This window comes from Hemicordylus capensis, chromosome 1 (genome assembly GCF_027244095.1).
Source record: "Hemicordylus capensis ecotype Gifberg chromosome 1, rHemCap1.1.pri, whole genome shotgun sequence".
Taxonomy (NCBI): Eukaryota; Metazoa; Chordata; class Lepidosauria; order Squamata; family Cordylidae; genus Hemicordylus; species Hemicordylus capensis.
In genome coordinates, this window is record NC_069657.1 from 219,358,977 (window position 1) to 219,373,524 (window position 14,548).

Consider the following 14,548-nt stretch of genomic DNA (forward strand, 5'->3'; position numbering starts at 1 on the left):
AAATTCTAAGAGCAGTTTCAGAGGCACTCTTTCATCTGGATGTGCTGGTGTCCATAGATTTAAGGGAGGTCCACCTGCATCTTCCTATACACCCGGAAAGCAGGCAGTACCTTTGGTTTAAATATGCTGGAAGGCATTTTCAATACAGCAGCCCCTTGCATCTTCACAAAGTTGTTGGCACTGCTGGTGGCGCAACTCCATCAGAAAGGGATTTGTCTGTTTGCATATACAGACAATTTGTTGCTGAGAGATCTCTCCCAGAGGCAGAACGGGACTTGGCCCTTACTATCGCAACACTCGAGAACCATGGTTTCATCATAACTGGAGAAAAGAGTCAATTGACGCCATGCCACAGGCTGCGCCATTTGGGGGTAATCATAGTTACCTTAGTGGACCGTCTCTTGCTTCCACCAGACAGGTTACAGACTATCCAGACAGAGGATCACCTGGTCCTAGCGAGTCCAAGAGTTCCTCTGGCTTCCTTGTCAAGACTGCTGAGCTTGATGGTGGCTGCACTGGTCTCGGTTCCATGGGCTTGACTTCATCTGTGTGACCTCCAGTGGTTTCTCATACCCCACCAGAAAGCAATTGCACGGAAGCATAGACTGCTTCTGAAGTTGCCACCAGACCTGCGTCGTTCTCTCCTCTGGTGGATCGATTCCAACAACCTGAATTGGGGAAAGACCTTCTTGGACCCACGGAGGTTCATTATAACAGATGCAAGTGACAGGGGCTGGGGAGCCCATTGCTTCAGCCAGTTGGTGCAGGGGCTATAGAACAAGGAGGAATGTTCTCACAGCATAAATTGGAGGGAACTCCACGCAATTCGCCCAGCGCTACTAGCATTCCATGAGATCATCCGAGGCACTGACGTATTAGTAAAGACCGACAATATGACGGCAAAGGCGTATGTAAATAAGTGGGGGGGGGGATCAGGTCCAGGTCACTTCACCAGGAGGCCTTCCTTCAGCTGTCTTGGGCAGAGAGCAACCTTCCTTCCCTGATGGCACCCCACGTCAAGGGAGAGCTGAACCTGGTTGCAGACTGGTTAAACTGGGCTGACATCCAACCGGGGGAGTGGGCTCTAAATCCATCAGTTTTTACCCAGATAATAGAGAAGATGGGCATGCCCAAGGAAGACCTCTTTGTGACTCCGAAGAATGTGCAATTACCAGCGTTTATGACTAGATTTCCATGCAGGGAGGCGATGGCAGTGGATGCCCTATCCAGTCCATCGCCAGATGCTCTCCTTTATGCGTATCCTCTGACACCTCTGTTGGCCAGAGTCCTGCAATGGGTGTGTCTTCTGCGAGCAAGAGTACTCTTAGTGGCACCATTCTGGCCCAGGAGACCCTGGTATCCAGAGCTCCTGCATCTGGCGGTGGAGCTACCTTGGGAGTTGCCTCAGGCCCCGGACCTGTTCCATCAGGGTCCAGTTTTACACCCGGATCCATGTTGGTTTCGGCTCACCGTTTGGAAACTGAGTGGCGATTCCTGAGCCAACATGGCTACTCGGAGGGAGTTCTCAGCACTATGCTGGTGTCGCGAAGTCCATTGACAGAGAGAATTTATCAGTATACGTGGCGAGCACTCCTTTGCTGAATGTCACACAACTCAGTTCCGAAGGGCATGGCTAAGTTATGTCATCTCCTGCTCTTCTTACAAGAAGGGACTACGTCCGAATACCCTGATACGGCAGGCGTCGTGTTGGTGGAGTTGCTCTCAGCAGAAAAGGACAAGATATCTCAGTCACATCCTCACCTGCGTAGGTTCTTACGAGGCGCCTTGCTGATGTCACCTCCAACAGTGCACAGGTTCCCCTCTTGGGAACTACATACTGTCCTCAAGGCATTGCAAGCTCACCCTTTTGAACCTTTGGCAGCTATTCCGATCAGGGTCTTATCGTTTAAATTGGCCTTTTTGGTGGCCATCACTTCTGCAAGGCTCATCTCGGAGCTGCAGGCACTGTCTGTAAAAACAAGAAATATTGTATATTTCAGAAAGAGGCCGTCAGGCTTATTCCGGACCCCTTAATGAGGCCAAAGGTGGCATCCCCCTTTCACCTATTGCAAGATGTGTTCCTACCTTCATTCTGCCCCAAATCCGTCCATCCTATGGAGCGGAAATGGCATAAGTTGGACGTTAAGCAGTGTCTTAAGGTCTATATTAGACGCTCAGCCTCATTCAGATTGTCAGATGCTCTGTTTGTATTGTTCAACCTGAGTTCCATGGGGGTCCCAGTATCATCGACCACTATTGCAACGTGGATTGTAGCGTGTATATCGATGGCCTACGAGGTTCAGAAGTTGAGGCTGCCAACGCGTCTCTTTGCACATTCTACTAGAGCAGCAGCAATGTCGGTGGCATTCCCCGCTAATGCACCGGTTGAAGAGATCTGCAAGGCGGCCACCTGGGCGTCTCCTTCCACTTTCACCAAACATTACAAGATCAGTGATTACGTGTCTTCCTGGGCGACCTTTGGCAGATGGGTCTTGCAACAAGTTCTTCCTCGCTAGTAGACCAGAGTGTTCCCACCTGAGTTGGACAGCTGTGGTATGTCCCATGAGATGTCCCTGGCCCCAGCAGGAGCATTGGTTTCACTTACCATGAAGGCTTCTTCTGGTTGCTGGGGCCAGGGACATCTCAACCCACCCAGTTGTGGTTTTTGCACTCTGGTCTACTTCTGTTGAAATGGTGGAGACTGATATTTAGTTCTACAGTTGGTTGCTACACTCTGGTATTCTGGAATGTTTAAACCAGGAGAGGAGAGCTGGTCTTGTGGTAGTAAGCATGACTTGTCCCCATAGCTAAGCAGGATCTGCCCTGGTTGCATATGAATGGGAGACTTGATGTGTGAGCACTGCAAGATATTCCCCTCAGGGGATGAAGCCGCTCTGGGAAGAGCAGAAGGTTTCAAGTTCCCTCCCTGGCTTCTCCAAGATAGGGCTGAGAGAGATTCCTGCCTGCAACCTTGGAGAAGCAACTGCCAGTCTGTGAAGACAATACTGAGCTAGATAGACCAGTGGTCTGACTCAGTATATGGCAGTTTCCTATGTTCCTAACCTGTTTATTCTGACCTGCTGTTTCTACTGTTTTGTATTGCCTTTGTCCTATTATGTCTCTGCCCGAAAGAACTGGGGCGGGGTTATCCCCCTCAGCCTCTAGTGGGTGTGGCTTAGTTTTTTAACTACTTGCTTTCTGTCCTGCCTGGAGCTCCTGAGAGAGGATAATCCATGAGATGTCCCTGGCCCTAGCAACCAGAAGAAGCCTTCATGGTAAGTGAAACCAATGCTCCATTTTGTTCTATTTAATTGGATCCATTTCAGTGCTTGTCATTTACTAATGCAGAAGTGCTGGGAGTATGGCAGAGATCAAAACAGTCAGTTGAAAGTTGACCCTATGCTCATCCTACATACAAACGTTTTAAATAAAATATAGATACATCAAATCCTGATGACTGAAAGCTAAGGTTGGGACCAGCAGGAAAAGTGAACATTGCAACTTTATAAACAATTTTTGCACAAGTCACAGTTTGGCTTGTACACTGATGTGCAGCCAGTGTTCTATCAAACCTCTACATACAGGTTAATTATGCATCAGTATGGAGCTGAGACTGAATCAGCTAACACATTTGTGGTGCATGGGTACATAGGAATCTGACTTATATCAACTCAGACTGTTGGGCCGTCTAGCTCAGAATTGTCTACTAACTGGCAGTGGCTCTCCAGGGTTTAAGACAGGAGTCTTCCCCAGTCCTACTTGGAAACAGAGGCATTCTTTGGACCGAAGTCCGGTCCTCAGAGCACAGGGTGTGTGTGTGTGTGTGTGTTCCAAATGGCTCCCTGGGGTGCTTCACATCCTGTGTGGCCCGCCTGTTATGCCCACCGGCTGATCTCCTGTTGTGTGGAGGGTTGGGGCGGGTTGGAGGGTTGGGGCTGAGAGCCAAGCGACGCTCGTGGGTCGCACTGTGCAAGCACGAGCATCCCAAATACATGACATCACATGCTTTGCGATGCTTGCGAGTTGCCCTGTGCAGGCACAAGCGTTGTGAGATCCCATCCAGGCCCAGCCCAAGAACAGTGGTTTAGCCGCTGCCACGCGATGCAGGTCGGGGGTGGGGCTCGTGGCGTGTGGTGAGGAGGCCTCGGAGGAGAGGCCAGAGGGAGCTCCAAAGTCCTGTAGGTCCGGGATACAAAAGTGTCTAGGTGCACCACTGCTTGGAAATCTGTGACATTCTGCATGTAAAGCAGATGTTCTACCACTGAGCTATGATCCCATTTTGAATCTCCTAAAAACCTATCACAGTCAGTACTTTGAATCTGTGCATGGTCCTAGATCATCAGGTGTATTTGTCTGTGAAACGAATGCAAGCAGAGAAATTAAGCAGGTGGCTTTTTTTATTTTTTAGGTGACTTGTGTGGGTCAGATTGTCTGTGCTGTGGTTGCCGATTCAGATGTTCATGCCAAACAAGCAGCTGCAAAGGTGAAGATCGAGTATGAGCCACAGGAACCCGTGATCCTGACAATCCAGGTGAAAACCAGCCTGTTCCTCTTTGCTGCTTTTGCCCGTGTACTACAACTGTTTGCTTGTGGTTGTTTTGCAGCTAGTGAAGTGTTGTAGGCATCACAGTCCACAACTCAGTGAAATCAAATTACTTGTATTTTACGTCATTCAGTCTCTAACCCTAACCCTAACTGGCCCAGGAAAGACCAGGGGGAGGCCAGCGGGGGGAGAGGGAAGCATCACAGAGAGAGGAGAGACACACACACACGCACACAAATCCTACAGCCGCAGCAGCAGCCCCCTGGAGGCGGCAGAACGACCTGAGCTTCCCCCAAAAAGTAAGTGTGTGTGTGTGTGTGTGTGTGTGTGTGTGTGTGTGTGTGTGTGTGTGTGTAGATATAGATATTAATGTTTAGAACCCTGGACCAGCTTGAATTCGCCTTAGCCAGGGGTGTATGTATATGTGTGTACGGGGTTTGCAAAACTGAACATGCCCAGTCCGGTTTGAGTCCGGACCAGACTCAAACTGAACCGGGCAAACAGGTTTTGTTCACACCGCTATTTGTAGATTGGGCTGTAAATGATTTCTTCAGGCAAATCTGTACTACAGACAGATCAATTTTTAGACCAGGTTTAACTGTCACCACTTACCCCAGAGAATTCGGGGAGTGTGTGTGTGGGGGGGGGGTGTTTTGAATGAGATGCTAATTAGTTGTGATTGTCTTCTGCCACTGCAGGAGGCGATAGAGCACAACTCATTCTTTGAACCGCAAAAAAAAAAAATAGAAAATGGAAATGTAGATGAAGCGTTTAAAAGTGTTGACCACATACTGGAAGGTAAATTGCGGATATATTTTTTAATGTTGTTATCAAAGCTCATGTTTTGTACATCTCACCATACACATTCTGCTCTCCACTGCACAATGCACTTTCACACTGGCCTGGTTCATTCAATAGTTCAAATCTAGGTTTGCTGTGGGTGATCGACATTAGTGTGACTGTGTGATGAACTCACACCAAAGTGGAATCTCAGGTTCACCACCTTTTACACCATCTTGGCGTGGTTTATACACCTAGTAACAATTGTGTGAACCTGGGGGTGGATCTATAAAATGACGCACAGGTCCCATGAACCTGCACCCTCCTGCCTCTAGGGCTGCCTCACTCCTCTCTGGAGCCTCCCCTTACCCATTGGCCAGCCACTCCTGGAGCTGCCAAGCTCTGCTGCTGTACTCCTCCCTCCGTGTGCTGTCCATCCCCAGCAGCTCACTCCTACAGCCCACTCTCACTTCCTGTCAGTCCCCAGAGGCACTTCCTTGCCATCCCCAGAGGCGTGCTGCGTGGCTGGTAGAGCATGCTGTCACTGGGGAAAGGCTGCCACTACTGGGAGAGGGAACAGGCCACTGCCGGAGTAGGGAGCGTGCCACTGCCATGGGGGGGGGGAGGGGGGCTGCCCGCGAAAACACGCGCTGCCTATCCCCTCCCTACGTCACCAGTGAGAACCAGGCCACTGAGAGCCTTTTTGTCTCTAAACTTGTGAATATAATCAATGATGTGGGTAACAGCTAGGGGTGTACACAAAACTGGAAATCCAGTCTAGTTCTGTGCACACTAGAGCCAGGCCCGGTCCGCCTTGAGACCAAACCAGTTCAGGCTTGGGGGCGGGGGGGGGATTTTTTTTTTTTAAAGAAAGAAAAGAAAATCTTTTCTTTGTGGGGGCCATTGGGGGGCTTCGGGGGCTGCTTCCATGACCACGGGGTGGCCTCCTGAGGTCCCCCCTCCCCCCCCACTGGCCTCCCCCTTTCTCAAAGTGCATGTTCCGGGCCATTTTTTGCCCGTTCCGGGCCTTTCTGTGCTGGCGGAGGCCATTTTGGAGGCCACCACGCATGCGCACTGGCCATTTGTGTGGCCAGATCGGCCACATCACAATTTTTTTAAAAAAATTGTCTGCCTCCCTGGCTGCTTACCGCCACAGCTGGGAAACTGCGGAGGAATCCCCAGAATGCACCACACACTCGCACAGTGCATTATGGGAGTTTGGGGGGGCCTTCCAGCCCCAAAACCTCCCTGCTGCCTGCAGTAGCCGGCAGTGGTTTGGGTCGGCAAATTGCCCACCCAGCAAAGCAATGGAGATCGTTTGTGGGGGAGGAAAGCTTTTTGAGGCTTCCTCCCCTGCACCTTCAAGCCCTTTCTCACAGAGGCGGGAAACAAAATGGTGGCTGCTGGGGGACAAAATGGCAGCAGGGGGGCAGGAGGAAACAGCGGTGGTGGAGAAAACGGCAGCAGGCGGGGGAAGAAAACAGAGGAGGGTGGGCAAGAAAACAGAAGCGGTGAGGGAAGAAAGTGGTGGCGAGCAGGCAAAACTAGAGGTGCAGACGCTCTGTGCCCGACCCAGCTAGTTTCCATTAATGCACCATTGATATCTCCTTGGGTTTTTGGGTTGGTTTTTTTTTGCAAAGACCACAACTTTAGTTTTCTGTAATTTATAGATAATCTTTCTTTACCATAGTATACCTCGATATGCTGTAGGTCCCTTTTGAGTCCAGTGGGCATCTGCAACAGAATAGCTGCATCATCTGCATGTAGGAGTGTAGAGATTATTATTTCTTGTTTACACAGTCAGACAGGTGTTATTGACTGGTTTGTTTTATCCAGACATCGAGTCCTTCCCAAGGACCTGGGATGCCAGAATTTTATTGTCAATTGTTATACATATCGTCGCAGAATATAGGCTGTTCCCAGTAAAGCTGCTTTTTGTAATTGGCTGATGGTGATTTCTGTGGCCCCTATGGTGTTGAGGTGCTCTTCAAGGTCTTTTGGAACTGCACCCAGGGCGCCAATTACCACTGGGATTATTTTGGTCTTTTTCTGCCACAGCCTTTCAATTTCAGTTTGTAGATCTTTGTATTTGGTGATTTTTTCTATTTCTTTTTCTTCTATTCTGCTATCCCCTGGTATTGCTATGTCAATTATTTTAACTTGTTTTTCTTTCTTCTTGACTACAGTTATAGCTGGTGTATTGTGTGGCAGATGTTTGTCTGTTTGTAGTCAGAAGTCTCATAATATTTTTACATCTTCATTTTCTTCAACTTTTTCAATTTTATGGTCCCACCAATTTTTGGCTGCAGGTAGCTTGTATTTTTTTGCAGATGTTCCAGTGTATCATCCCTGCTACCTTGTCATGCCTTTGTTTGTAGTCAGTCTGTGCTATCTTTTTACAACAGCTGATTAGGTGGTCCACTGTTTCATCTGCTTTTTTAGAAAGGCGGCACTTGCTGTTTGTTGTGGATTTTTTGACTTTTGCTCTTATTGCATTTGTTCTTAGTGCCTGTTCTTGTGCAGCCAGTATTAAACCCTCTGTTTCTTTCTTCAAGTTGCCATTCTTAAGCCATTGCCAGGTCTTGGTGATGTCTGATTTTCCACTTATATTGTGTAAATATTGACCATGCAGGGGCTTATTTTTCCATTTTTCTGCTCGGTTCCTGACTTGTTCTTTCTTGTAGGCCTGCTTTCTTTCATTCGTGTTGAGTTGTTGTTGTTGTTATTATTATTATTATTATTATTATTATTATTATTTACATTTATATCCCGCTCTTCCTCCACGGAGCCCAGAGCGGTGTACTACATACTTGAGTTTCTCTTTCACAACAACCCTGTGAAGTAGGTTAGGCTAAGAGAGAAGTGACTGGCCCAGAGTCACCCAGCTAGTTTCATGGCTGAATGGGGATTTGAACTCGGGTCTCCCCGGTCCTAGTCCAGCACTCTAACCGCTACACCACGCTGGCTCTGTGCCAAGCTGGGTGGGTGTATATCTTAATTGTTTAAATATTCATGAATTTATATAAAAATTAAATAAAGGAGGGCAAGAAATAGGTGCCACTTTACCCAACTGTCCCTGAGCTTCTCACCAGCCTTGCTCCCTGTGCCCCATCAAGGAGACCAAGCTCCTCACTTTGAGAAATGCTGGTGTAAGATTTTAACTTCCAGGTGAGATCCATATTGGGGGACAGAAGCATTTCTACATAGAAACGCAGAGTATCCTTGCTGTTCCCAAAGGAGAGGATAAAGAAATGGATGTGTATGTGTCATCCCAGCATCCAGCAATGGTACAGGTAGGAACATGTTTTCAAAGCATTTTTGCACATGTGAAAACAGAGAGGACCCTTGATTATCATGGGTTCTCTTTTTGCAGTTTCAGCTATTGGCGGTTCGGCTATACTGTATATAACCAATTTCCATTATCATGGGGGTAAATTTTGGCCATTTGTGGTTCCTATCCGTGCATTTCACACTTCCAGTGGCATTTCTGGCGTGGAGGCACTTCTGGAGCAGCATGGAGCCCTGCTGGAACTTTTTTTGGCAGAATTTGGAGGATTATTTGTTTTGGGCGGCCATTGCTAGAGGAGCTGGAGAGCTGTAGTGACCAAAGGACAGTGCTGTACCCCTCTGTTTTTTCTGCCCCCCCCCCTTTTGTTGTTGTTATTCTTAGCACTTTTCAATGTACTGAGGAACCTAAATCCATCATTCCCATAGGCTCAAGGTTTCAGTTATTGCAGTTTTGGCATTTGCAGTGGTAGCCGAGAATATAACCCCTGCAACAAGCAAGATCTTTCTATACTGTTCTTTTTAGGGTTGAAGCCCTCAGTGGCTTGGGCCCTACATGTCTAAGAGGATGCTTCCATCCTTTTGGGCCCCTCCCCACATTATGTTCCCACCTGGAAGCTGGGGTGCTGGCTCAGAGAGAAGCCACAAATTGTGCTCCTCCCGTGTGAACCAGGACTTCTCATATTACCTCCATCCACATGAGAAGGAGCCACACTATAATAGCAGTTGTCATGCTACCAGTATATTACCAGATTAATAACAACAACAACAAAGAGGCTGCTATTGTGTTTATAATCTTCTACGTAAGAAAAATTAAAGCACTAAACCAGAGTATTTCTGGCATTCCCAGTAGCAACCCATCAGCCTGGAACACCCAGCTGCTGGAGACATGCCAAAGGCTGAGCATCTTTCAGAAGTGTAAGGCTTTTCGATTTGGCCTGACAATTCCAATCAGAGGGAAGGATGGGGATTTACACATTTGGTATTATATTTATTTGTCCTGTATTTACCCAAATTGAAGACAACTCTGAATTTAAGACTACCCCCTTTAAAAATGTGGGTTATAGCTAAATGTGGCTCTTTTATTTGTGTCTGCTGCTTTGTGACCTGCCTAGAACCTTTTGATTGGGCAGCAGAGTAGTGGTTGAACCAAGTCAGAAAGTCCCTTGTCCAAATCTTGTCTCACTCATCAGCTTGCTGTCAGGCAAGCCACCGTATCTCAGCCTCAGTCCACTCCTTTGTAGGGATGTTCACGAATCACTATTCGATGCGTGATTCAGAATACATCCTTGGCCCCTTTTACTGAGCACACAAATGGCCCCCACGCATGCATGGAGGCCATGTGCGTGCCAGCCTCATGTGAGAAGAGCTGGGGGAGAGTGCCGCTGGGAGGAGTGCCACCAAGTCAGAAAGTGGTGGCAAGTGGGACGAGGAGCAGGTATGCACCTGCTCTCCTCCATTTTAAAGGAGCAGGGGATGTGTTCGGAATTGCCTGCCAAATCTCAGTTCGTGCATAGCCCTACTCTTTGCTTCTCCTCCACATGAAAATAACACTGACCTACATGAAAGAGTTGTTATAAATAGAAATAAATAATAGTGTGAAGAAAGACTACTATGATAGTAGCAGTAGTATAAAGAATGCCGTAACAATAGATGTGACGTGTTTTCAGTTGCTTGAAAAAGTGATGCACAACTATTATTATAAATGCAAATGAAATATACAGGTGAAACTCAAAAAATTAGAATATTGTGCAAAAGTTCATTAATTTCAGTAATGCAAATTAAAAGGTGAAACTGATATATGAGATAGACGCATTACATGCAAAGCAAGATAAGTCAAGCCTTAATTTGTTATAATTGTGATGATCATGGCGTACAGCACATGAGAACCCCAAATCCACAATCCCAGAAAAATAGAATATTGTGAAAAGGTTCAACAGTCTAGGCTCCAGGTGTCCCACTCCAATCATCTAATCAATCCATAACACCTGCAAAGGGTTCCTGAGCCTTTAAATGGTCTCTCAGTCTGGTTCATTAGGAATCACAATCATGGGAAAGACTGCTGACTTGACAGTTGTGCAGAAAACCATCATTGACACCCTCCATAAGGAGGGAAAGCCTCAAAAGGTAATTGCAAAAGAAGTTGGATGTTCCCAAAGTGCTGTATCAAAGCACATTAATAGAAAGTTATGTGGAAGGGGAAAGTGTGGAAGAAAAAGGTGCACAAGCAGCAGGGATGACCACAGCCTGGAGAGGATTGTCAGGAAAAGGCCATTCAAAAGTGTTGGGGACTTTCACAAGGAGTGGACTGAGGCTGGAGTTAGTGCATCAAGAGCCACCACACACAGACGGATCCTGGACATGGGCTTCAAATGTCGTATTCCTCTTGTCAAGCCGCTCCTGAACAACAGACAACGTCAGAAGCGTCTTACCTGGGCTCAAGAAAAAAAGAACTGGTCTGTTGCTCAGTGGTCCAAAGTCCTCTTTTCTGATGAGAGCAACTTTTGCATCTCATTTGGAAACCAAGGACCCAGAGTCTGGAGGAAGAATGGAGAGGCACACAATGCAAGATGCTTGAAGTCCAGTGTGAAGTTTCCACAGTCTGTGTTGATTTGGGGAGCCATGTCATCTGCTGGTGTTGGTCCACTGTGCTTCATTAAGTCCAGGGTCAACGCAGCCGTCTATCAGGAGATTTTGGAGCACTTCATGCTTCCTTCCGCAGACGAGCTGTATGGGGATGCTGACTTCATTTTCCAGCAGGACTTGACACCTGCCCACACTGCCAAAAGTACCAAAACCTGGTTCAGTGACCATGGGATTACTGTGCTTGATTGGCCAGCAAACTCGCCTGACCTGAACCCCATAGAGAATCTATGGGGCATTGCCAAGAGAAGGATGAGAGACATGAGACCAAACAATGCAGAAGAGCTGAAGGCTGCTATTGAAGCATCCTGGTCTTCCATAACACCTCAGCAGTGCCACAGGCTGATAGCATCCATGCCACGCCGCATTGAGGCAGTAATTGCTGCAAAAGGGGCCCAAACCAAGTACTGAATACATATGCATGCTTATACTTTTCAGAGGTCCGATATTGTTCTATTTACAATCTTTGGTTTATTGGTTTCATGTAATAATCTAATTTTCTGGGATTGTGGATTTGGGGTTCTCATGAGCTGTACGCCATGATCATCACAATTATAACAAATTAAGGCTTGACTTCTGTCGCTTTGCATGTAATGCGTCTGTCTCATATATCAGTTTCACCTTTTAATTTGCATTACTGAAATTAATGGACTTTTGCACGATATTCTAATTTTTCGAGTTTCACCTGTATGTGAAGGCTAATGTAGGACTGTTTGTTTCCAACCTTTACAAGAAAATGAGCTTTTTAAAAAACCCAATATAGTATTTCTCGTAGTCCAGGGTTTCTTTAAAAATGTGGGTTTCCTTCTCCTCCTCCAGAATCTATGCATTGTGTCAAATGTGAAGTGACTTTATCCCTTGAAAACTGTATGAGCATCTTTTATCCTTTGGCAGGAAATGGTGGCCTCTTGTTTAGGCATCCCAGATAACAGGATCATGTGTCACGTCAAACGAGTGGGAGGAGCTTTTGGTGGGAAGCTGCTGAGAACTGGCTTGTTGGCCTGCATTGTAGCTGTGGCAGCTAACAAGTAAGTATGTCTATACCACTGTTTGGGAAGCTCTCTGCTGTAGCAATGGAACCTGGAGACAAATGAGGAACGAAATGGCTGAAACAATCATTCACTTTTCAGATACTTGAAACTAGTCAACAAACTATAGAAAACTTACTAAGTCCATCTATATTGTAATATTTAACATGATAATGGAATGAGTGTATAGAAATTAAATGTGTGAAATAATCTTAAAACCCTTGATAAATTCAAAGGAAACACACAGCCATACATTGAGAGACCAGTGGTTTGTCTCTTGAGATCACAGTATATTCATCCAGAGAAATATGGAACAGCAGGACAACTATAGTATAATCCTTCTCTAAGACATCAGTACATTTCATTGAACGCAGCAAAACTTAGTAAACATGTCACTGGATCACAGTGCACCAGTCCAGACCTACAGTGCTTGTGCAGCACCTAGTATAATCTCAGAAATTATATTGTGTCTTAGACCCAGGAGCACCAGATTTATTTTAGAGGGGAAGCAAGAAGATTTCAGCACAACATGGGAAAGGTGCTCAGCAAAGTCTAGCGGCCCAGTCTTCAGTGTTTTCAAGATTCAATTGCAAAAAAGCAATATATTTTAAGAGGATTTATCATGGCTACTTTTTTGTCTCAGATCATAGATAAATAAAGTAATGCTTTCAGAGCAGATCAGTCTTTCTTTCTCTTTTTGGCAAAGGGATTTGTGCCCTTGTCAGGCCCATTTAATAATTTCTAGAAGCAGGCCCATTTAATAATTTCTAAAAATAGTCACTCCCTTTGTAGAACCAGAAATATCATTGCTCCTGAGGAATAATCACATGGGGTCTGAAGAAAGGGACAGCCGTGGGGGAGGACTTGTCTTCAAGTGACTGAAAAATTGTGTCAAGGCTCTAGATGCTGCATACTTTCTGACATTATGTGAATCAGATCCTGGCCAGAGGTGCTGTTGGGCCTTCACCTTGGGGGTCCAGGCCCCGGTTCCCAGCACCAGGAATCTCCTCCCCAGGTCGGCGCGTGTGCCAACTTGGACATTCCTGGAGCCAGCACCAGAGTGTCTGCTTCTCCTCTCTGTGCTGCCACAGCCCAGCGCTCCCAGGGAGGGAGGGGTTGTCTGCCCTGCCACAGCCACCACTGCCACCTCCTCCTGTGCCCCCATCAGAGTTGTCCTCTCAGGGACCCTTCTCTGTTTCTGCCCTTGCTCTCCTCTCCACTCCAGCCAGGTTGGGTGAAGAAGCTTTCTGAATCCATAGGGGTTTTTCTGTAGTTTATACTCATGATCTATCTTGGTTTCTGACTGTACTTCTCTGAATGATCTTCATCTGGACCGAGGAAGATTTTGAAATGTAGTTTTAGCCCTACCAGTATCACTTCTCATTATATTGGGACTCCGCTATGATTGTTTTCCAGTTATCATTCATTGTATTCTTTCTCGCCACTGTCTTATGTTCTCCTTGTCTGTTGAATATACATCTCTTTCATGAAGCTGTATCTCATATTACATTGTATTTAAATTTTATAATACTGGTACCCATTGTGTTTTTGCTTTTGCATTTCATTTTGGTATTGTACTTCTGAATAGCCCAGAAGGTGTGTGAGTATACAGCATGGGGTGTGTGGCAGGGTTCTGCTTTTTACCCATGATCTGTCCTGGTTTTTGAATGGCCTGGAAGCCCTCTGAGTCCATGGGCCTGTGTAATTTTTTCTCTTTACAAGTGATCTGTGTTGGTAAATTGTGAATGATCAAGAAGCTCTCTGAAGCCATGGCATGGGGGGTTGTGTGATATTATTATTTATTATTATTTTATTTTTGGCAAGGGCGCTGCTGCTCCATGTGGTTTCTGGACCACTTGGTTTCTGAATGGTCAAGAAACCCTCTGACTAAAACACAGAACTAGAAACCTGGGAAGTTGCTGTGCAGGTGATGCCCCGAGAGATCTCCTTTTTAAGTATGAGTATGAGACAAAAGCAGAATTGGAGGTGCCTAGCCAGAATTGAGCAAGGGGGATACTCATAAACTAGTTCAAAAGTGCTGTGAAGTTTGGATAACAAGGGGCTACAGATGGAAGGGAATAAAAAGTTCTTGCTTATCCCCAGCTAGCATGGCTACATACATCATTGATTTGTATTGCTATGTGCTTATTTAATGATCTTCTGTAAGGTAAACACTAAAGACTATGTAGCTGGTGGGAAAGCAGGGGACCTGAGTTGCAGATTTCCAGTTGGCAGAGAGAGCCAGTGTTGTTTTTGACAGTTCTTAAAA

At 46.4% G+C, this 14,548-nt stretch overlaps 1 protein-coding gene across 5 annotated transcripts in view; it reads left to right on the top strand.

Annotated features, from left to right (window-relative positions):
- Positions 1-14,548, top strand: part of AOX1 (aldehyde oxidase 1) — a 99,067-nt gene that overhangs the window by 44,464 nt on the left and 40,055 nt on the right. For all 5 annotated transcript variants that reach the window (XM_053284122.1, XM_053284126.1, XM_053284121.1 and 2 more), the window contains exons 19-22: positions 4,409-4,531; positions 5,242-5,341; positions 8,492-8,616; positions 12,146-12,279. In XM_053284122.1, coding sequence (XP_053140097.1) covers positions 4,409-4,531; positions 5,242-5,341; positions 8,492-8,616; positions 12,146-12,279 — 482 coding nt within the window. The remainder of the gene's footprint in view (positions 1-4,408; positions 4,532-5,241; positions 5,342-8,491; positions 8,617-12,145; positions 12,280-14,548) is intronic.